This window comes from Dipodomys spectabilis, unplaced genomic scaffold (genome assembly GCF_019054845.1).
Source record: "Dipodomys spectabilis isolate Male_0828 unplaced genomic scaffold, ASM1905484v1 ptg000342l, whole genome shotgun sequence".
In the NCBI taxonomy this organism is placed as follows: domain Eukaryota; kingdom Metazoa; phylum Chordata; class Mammalia; order Rodentia; family Heteromyidae; genus Dipodomys; species Dipodomys spectabilis.
This window is the reverse complement of record NW_024871019.1, coordinates 542,127-549,825: the sequence shown is the minus strand read 5'-3', so window position 1 is coordinate 549,825 and position 7,699 is coordinate 542,127. Positions and strand designations below refer to the sequence as shown.

The 7,699-nt window shown below is 55.6% G+C and overlaps 1 protein-coding gene across 7 annotated transcripts in view; it reads right to left on the bottom strand.

The window, feature by feature from the left end:
- Positions 1–7,699, bottom strand: part of Tfdp2 (transcription factor Dp-2) — a 48,371-nt gene that overhangs the window by 8,559 nt on the left and 32,113 nt on the right. For 4 of the 7 annotated variants that reach the window (XM_042665720.1, XM_042665716.1, XM_042665717.1 and 1 more), the window contains exons 7-11: positions 7,517–7,585; positions 5,753–5,904; positions 4,190–4,356; positions 3,889–3,991; positions 3–284 (exon numbers count right to left, since the gene is read on the bottom strand). In XM_042665720.1, coding sequence (XP_042521654.1) covers positions 8–284; positions 3,889–3,991; positions 4,190–4,356; positions 5,753–5,904; positions 7,517–7,585 — 768 coding nt within the window. In that variant the 3' untranslated portion in view covers positions 3–7. Of the gene's footprint in view, positions 1–2; positions 285–3,306; positions 3,810–3,888; positions 3,992–4,189; positions 4,357–5,752; positions 5,905–7,516; positions 7,586–7,699 lie in introns of those variants that run through there. The other 3 variants (XM_042665719.1, XM_042665722.1, XM_042665718.1) reach the window with 2 other exon arrangements.

Below are 7,699 nucleotides of genomic sequence, written 5' to 3'. Positions count from 1 at the left end.
CATGGACTTAACACTGGTTAACTGTCAGATTCCGATGCCAACAGAGCTGGTGCCTTGCCAGCATCAAGTGACTTCCTAGCTGCAGGAAATTGTGTGTGTGAGACGCGCTGTGTGTGAGGAGGAACAGAAATAAACGTGGATCTGAAAGTGTTACCTTGGCGTTTTTTGTAATGCTTTTCACCTGCTTGGTCTGTGGGTGTTCTGGTGAGCAGCACACGTGTCTTGCTGGAAAGCATGTGAAGCGCTGGTGGGGTTTGTCTTGTGCCAGGAGCGAGTCTTGCTGCCTTTGAGAACACAGGTGAAAGCGTGCGTAGGTTAGTCAGGATGATCATGTACCTAATTTTTTATGGAATCCAGTTCATGTGACTTAAGTTGTATAATAGTTCGTGAAATATCTTCCTACTGTTTTTATTTGGCCGATTGTGGGCTAATAAAGGATACACATTCTGAAATGTATATCCTTTATTTATCCTTTATATATCCTATATATACTGAAAGCTCAAAGTCCATCAGTGGGGTTCGGTTCCCGTTCTCTGCCTGGCAGTGTGGACTCGGCCCTCCCTCCAGGTGTATGCAGTGGTTAGCTCATTGGTGACCTCTTGTGTGATCTGCAGGGCTTTTTATACCCTTTATAGTTGTGCTTTTCTCCTTTTCCTTTGGGCAGTCGGGGCTTGATCTCAGGGCCTGGGTGCTGTCTCTGAGCCTCTTGGTCCTCAAGCTAGAACTCTACCACTTTGAGCCACAGCACTTCTGCTTTTCTGATGGTTAGGAGTTTCAGTTTCCTGTCTTGGCTAGCTTCAAATTGTGATCCTCAGTTCTCAGCCTCTTGAAGTAGCTAGGACTACAGGTGTGAGCCGCCAGTATTTGGCCTCCTTTTCCTCTTTTTGTTTTAAATAGCCGCATTGTGTTGAGGTTTTGCTTGTAGCTGCACGTAGGACGGGTGGGACACACCAGCAGGCTTCTGTGGGCTGGGGGAGCTGCGCTGGCTGCCCTGGCTCCAGGGCCATGGTGTCGGTCCTCTGGAGACCTCTTGTGCGCTCTGCTGTAAGGAGCGAGTGGTGGCCAGCCTGCGCCAGGCTGCAGAGGCCACAGCCACGGCCTGCTGGAGCAGGCCTTGCGAGCAGCTGTGGCTCACGGGAGTGGGCGCGAGGCATCCGGCTGAGGAGTGTGGTGTGCATGGGATTTCTGCGTCAATGAGCAGACGGGAGCAGATCCAACCGTGGTATGAAAGGCCCATGAGGTTTCTTGTCACTACGGAGCCCCTCGCCAGCCTGACCGCTGTGACCTCCCCCTGGGTTCCTGCGTCTGTAAGGACCCTGGAGTGGGGAACTGGCTTGGCACCTCACTCCTTTCTCTAGACTTTGTGAAGTGAGCCCTGAAGACAGGGAGGCCAGACGTGTTGGGCTTGAGGGATGGGAGCTCGGGTCTGCCTCAGCTCCGTTTTGGAGTTCCTCCTACTTTGGAGCATGTGCAGTGGTCTGTGCGAGACTTAGCTTGCTGGGGGATTCCATCCACCCACCCTGATCCGGGCTAACAGGAGTCAGGGCTGTACCTTTGTCAACTGGGTCCTGGCCTGCTTCCACATGGGGATGGGGGACAGGGACAGGCGGAGACCAGCCTTCAGTTAACGTTGACAGATGAAGGGCGTTTAAAACAACCAGCTGTTGATAGGGGCAGCTAAGAGAAGTCTGGAAGCTTTTTAGTCCCAGAGTTGATGGTGCTGTGCCCTTGAATCCTGCACTAAACCCAGAGGCTCTCTGCCGGGCCTGGTGGCACGGCGCCTCCTGGTGGGCATTGCTGTGGGAGCCGCAGCTTGCAGGTGCTGCTGGGGCAGAGTTCTGAACAAATCTGTTGTCTTGACAGGCTGGCCATGCTCTCCCTGCCTGCACCGCGTGAGCGCACGTCGGGAGGAGCACCCCTCCCGCGCCTCACTTGGCTCTCCTTGCTTTACTGGGAGTTGAGTTTGTGAAGATGACTAACAGGGTTTTCAGACTTGCCCCACAGGGAAGCAAGGGGCTCTCTTTGGGAAGAAGTTCCATTTTGAAGCAGGTGTGTGTGTGTCCATCCATCCCCAGTAGATGTGGTGTCTGCTAGGTAACTGCACGCCTAATCTTAGTACCAGAATTAAAGGAGTGTGTGTGCAAGGTTAGCCTGGCCTTTGTACAAGGGGGAAAACACTGCTCCAGCAATGTTTGGGACAGGCCTGGAACTCAGTAAATGAGTCAGGGTGCGAGAGGAGTTGGAACGCCTAGGCCTAGGGTAGATCTTAGGGTGAAGGCCCCACCCCTCACCCCACCCAGGGAAGAACACACTTGAGGGGTGTGGAGCCAGATCTGGCTTGCGGTGGGGCAGCTGGTTTGATTTCTGAGCCTCTATGAACTGGCCTGGGTGTCTGTTCCTCAGCTCAAGCCTGGCGCTCACATCACTAGAGCCACAGCGCCACTTCTGGCTTTGTGGTGCTGAGGAATCGAACTCAGGGCCTCTTGCATGCGAGGCAAGTGCTCTACCACTGAGCCAGCTTCCCAGCCCCGCTAGTGAGGGGTTTTCTTTGGTAGTGGGGTTAAAACCGACCATGAGTGTGTGCACCTCAGCTGTCTATTGTTGCTAAGGAACAGGGGTCACCTGGGAGCAGATCCTCTCCCCTCCAGGGCTCCCTGCTCAGGCTGCGGGAAGCCTCGGTTACCTGCGTACTGGCCACCACAGGCGTCTGCGGGGGTCTGCCTTAGTGCGGGGGGGGGGGGGGGGGTGAACGGGGCTGGCTGGCCGGGCTGATGAGGTGGCCATAAAGCAAGCTCAGCAGAGCAGGGGAATGGACTGGGAGAGGGGGAAGACAAAAGTGTCCCAGGGGGAGTAGACAGCGAGGGAGGGACTTGGTTGGTAGGGAGAATGGACACAGCTTGAGGCTGTGGATCTAGAGATGGAGTTGCTTCCCCTGGGGCCCGCAGGCACACCTAGAACGTGTGGAACGGCAGCACCTTCCAGACCTTGGTAAAAGAATGTTAGTGGAGGTACTAGCTGGCTCAGCGCTGAGAAACATTTGACCTTAGCAGTCAGGGCCTAAAGTGCTCAAAGGTGGTGTTCTGCCACCTGAGCCACAGCGCCACTTCCAGTTTTGAGTGGTTAATTGGAGATAAGAGTCTCGCAGACTTTCCTGCCTGGGCTGGCTTTGAACTGTGAACCTCAGATCTCAGCCTCCTGAGTAAGCTAGGAAGCAGATGTTCTTAACTCCCCTCCCACAGGGCAGGTAGGCCCAAGCTGTGCCGCAAACATCCCGGCCTGGTCAGATGAACAGAAATATGGCGTTTATTTACAAGGCGGGGCTCTGCAGCCTGCAGGGCGGTTGGGGGTGTTGACCCGCTGGAGGGGCCCTGCCCCCTGCACGGGGCTGTGGGAGGCCTTGGAGCCTGCGGAGGGAGCCCGGCCTGCAGCGCACGGTGCCCTCCCTGCCAGCTTGGACAGCCTCCGGCCGGCTACAACAGTGGACCAACCTGGCACCGGCGCCGGTTGCTTCCTGTGCCCACCCTGGCTCCCTGCAGCAGGTCAGCACGGGTCACGGGTCACCCCACACGCAGGGCGCACACCCTGGGTCCCAAGGCGCAGCGCGGCTGGTCTGGCTTTACTCAGGGGCCGAGGAGGAGGAGGAGGAGGAGGAGGAAGAGGAGTCCTCATTGTCGTCCTCGTCATCCTCGTTGAAGGAGCTGGGCGTCTCGCCCCGGGACCCCGTGCCACTGCCCAGCCGGCCCTGGGTGGCCAGGAGCGGGCCCGCGGCCAGGGACCCCTCGGTGTGTGCGCAGAGCCCCGGGGGGCCGCTGGGGACACAGACATGGGACGGGTCAGCGCCCGGGTGCTGCCCTCCCCGCCCCCCAACCTGGGGTAGCCCGCACTTACCTGGGCTGGGGTGCCGGCCCGCTGGAGGCTGGGCCTAAACTGGGAACAGGCTGGGCCGAGTGGAGGAGCGGCCCCTGCAGCCAGGACGCCTCCTTGGAAATGTCTGCGGGGAAAGACAGACAGCATGGGAGACCGGAACTCCCCCCGCCCCTCCGCCTCGCGCTCTCCTGTGTCTCTTCCCCTCCATGCTCTCCTCTTGCCTTCTCCGTTCTTTTTTTTGGGGGGGGGGGGACCAGGACCCTCCCCCATCAGCCTGAGCAGCTAAGGCGAGGGGCGCCCCCTCTCCCCCAAGCTCTCTTACCTGTGACATAGGCTTCCAAGGCCTTGGGCACCAGGGACTTGGCCACTTTGAGGTCCTCCAGAGAGCAGCGGCCCGACTCCAACCCGAAGGACATCCCCATCCGCTTCAGCACTTCCATGTCGTCGTGGATCTCGAAGGCGTTGTCAAAGTTGAAGAGGTATTCAAACCTGCGGGTGACCAGGACGCTGCCGAGGGACCCGGGGCTGCGTGCCAGCCTGGGCTCCCCTTCTGCAGCACTGGGCTGTGCACACGAGACCAGCGCTGTGCTGCTGAGCTACCAGCCCGGTCCTTTTGCTGGCAGGACGTGTCCTGACGGGGTGGCCACGGGCGTCTGGTTGCACGCAGGAGCTAGGGGCATCCTGCCTCCGAGGAAGTCCTGTCAGGAGGGGCTGAGGAGGCCTCCATCAACATCAATACAGACACAGCACTCCCTGCAGAGTCACAGACAGCTGGACATGGGTACACACCTGTAATCCCAGCACTTGGGAGCTGAGGGCAGGATAACCCACCGGAAGGCCAGTCTGGGTCTTAAAAAGATAGGAGGTGGTGCTAGGAAGGTGGCTCAGTGGTAGAACACCACATAAACGAAAAAAGCCGGAAGTGGCGCTGTGGCTCAAGTGGTAGAGCGCTAGCCTTGAGCTGAAGAGCTGAGGGACAGCGTCCAGGCCCAGAGTTCAAGACCCATAATCGACTCCTCCCCCCCCCACCCCCAAAAAAAAAATCTGGTGAGGGTGGACATTTTAGGGCATATACGCCGTATTTGAAGCAAGTGTATGAACAGGTATCTGCCACAGGCAAATGGCGACGCACAATGGTCTGCATCGGGAAAGATGGCATCACCGTAGGGCACAGGCAGTGTCCACAATCGAGGCCTCAGTAAACCCTTCATTTCCCCAACTTGAGAGTCGCTGCACTAGTCGCTGCGCGTTCACGTGGGAGGAGGGAAGCTGCAGCTGTGAAGTCACGCTCCCACGCAGCAGGTACGGGTCCTGGCAGGGCTTGTCTGCCTATGGCTTTTTTTTTTTTTTTGTCAGTCATGGGGCTTGAACTCTGGGCCTGGGCGCTGTCCCTCAGCTCTTCAGCTCAAGGCGAGCGCTCTACCACTTGAGCTACAGCGCCACTTCCGGTTTTCTGGTGGTTTATTGGAGATAGGAGTCTCACAGTCTCTCCTGCCCCGGCTGGCTTTGAACCTCGATCCTCAGATCTCAGCCTCCTGAGTAGCTAGGATTACAGGCGTGAGCCACCAGCGCCCGGCTGCCTACGGCTTTTCTAAACTGGCAGTGGGACTAACTGCAACTTTGAATTTTGCAGCATAGGGCCCTGTCTCAGGAGCGCACTGTGAAGGATGTGCGGCTCTGAAGCTTCTGCATGGAAGGTAAGTTACAGAACACTCCAACCTGCTAAAGTGCTGCAACGAACATTGTTGAATGTCAGGTGGGGTGGCGCGTGGCAGCAAGATTTGACTTCAAGGCCAGCCAGACCAAAAACCAAAGTTGATGTGATGTGCCTGTATTCCCAGCACTTGCAGGCTGGAGGGCCTGTGTACAGGTGGGCCCTACTCACTTGTCGCTGGAGATGCTGCAGTCTATCACGGTCTTTCTGCTGGTGTTGATGAGCACGAAGGGCAGCTGGATGGTGGAGTTCACCGCCGGGGGACCCTGGTTTTGCTGCTCATTTTGCCGGTTTCTCTGCACTAGGTTCTTGAAAGCAATTTGCTGCAATGTTCAATATAAAGATGGTAGTCACTTTGTGTGTGGGTAAGCTGCATGGGATTGAAATGCAAACAATACACTTAAGATACTTTTAAGCTGGGGCTGGGAAGGTGGCTCAGTGGTAGAGCGCTTGCCTTGCATGCCTAAGGCCATGGGTTCGATTCCTCAGCACCACAAAAGAAAAAAGGCGGAAATGGCGCTGTGGCTCAAGTGGTAGAGCACTAGCCTTGAGCTGAAGAGCTGAGGGACAGTGCCCAGGCCCAGAGTTCAGGCCCCATGACTGGACCCAACTTAAGCTATAATGAGTCCAGAAAAATTTATGGAAAACAATTAGATTCAATTCTGTGAGATCCTAAGAATACTACTGCCTTAAAATAGATGCTGTGGCCTAGAAAGTGAACACTAATCCCTTCAAAGTCACTGTTGGCAAGAACTAGTTGGCACGGCGGGGCGGGGACGCTCCAGCCCACCTAGAGTAGGTGGCCCAGGGCCTGCACACAGGGCCAAGAGAGGCCTTCCTTCCCAGGTGGCGATGAATCGCTTGACTTAGGTTTTTGATTCTTGTGCTCTGCTGTAAAGCAGCTACCCTAAGCGCGGTTATAAATGAATATATAACTATAAATCGGAGAGAAAGGTTGTTTGCACTGATGGCACTGTTTCTGTTCTGTTCCAGGCTGAGCAGCTCCTGGCAATGCTGAGCCTGGAGGGACGAGGGTTTGTCTTACTCTGCTGTTCCTCCTTCAGGGTCCAGGATGAATGGTGGGAGGCGTGGGATATGTTTACCTACTGGAGCTGTGGCTCAAGTGCGCAAACCTTGAACCCAGACCAAGCACAAAAAACCCCAAACCCTACTCCAGATGCTAAGATCTGGAGGCTCAAACTTCCAAGTCAGCCTGGACAGGAAAGCTGGTGTGGCTTGAGGCATGGTGCTGCCCAAATTGTTTATTTGGGCAGAATGCCTTGTGTTGAAGATGTGTTCTTCTGATCCAATCAGAATCACCCCCAGGCCTCTTCCTGTCTCATCTGTGCACTAGGTATTAACCCTCACCCCTCACCCCAAAAAACCTACTTTCTTTTATGGAAGACATTAGAAAAGTGAAGGGACAGCTTGGCTCACTCACCTGCATTTCCTACCTGAACTAAATGTGCACACCAACTCCAGAAAACCCAGCCTCACATTGTTCTACACAACAGTTTACATTACAAAGTCAGCCAAAGTCTACTAAGTTATCTAAAAATGGTGCTTTGCAATCCCGAACTCTTGGGCGTTGCTTGAACTCTGGGCGCTGCCCCTGAGCTTCTTTTGCTCAAGACCAGCACTCTACCACTTGACCACAGCGCCACTTCTGGCTTTTTCTGAGTAGCTGATTGAAGATAAACGTTTCACAAAAAATTGGTATTTCTTAAGCTTTATCAAAGCACTGCATAGCTGTAGCATTCAGGTGGGCTTCACTATTGTCCTTAACACTGATTGCCTCCATTGAACTCCTGGATTAGAGAGTAACACCCCAACAGTCCAAGTAAGGATGAGTCCCGCCAGGACAGGAAGCGCGGGGTTAGGGCACCCCATTAGGCGATGGTCACTGTGAGAGGAGGGCCAGCCCGGCGGCCTTACCTGCAGGAGCAGCTCTTGGAGCTGAGCCCGCTTCTGCTTTATCCGCTCCATCCGCCTCTGCTTCTCTATCTTGAAAGTGTAAAAGATGCAGAGTGTCAATGGGCAGCAAGAACACCAGTCACAGGTTAAAGGGCGGACAGGGACCGCATGCTGAGTCCACTGCAGTGGCGTCCTGCCCTAAGT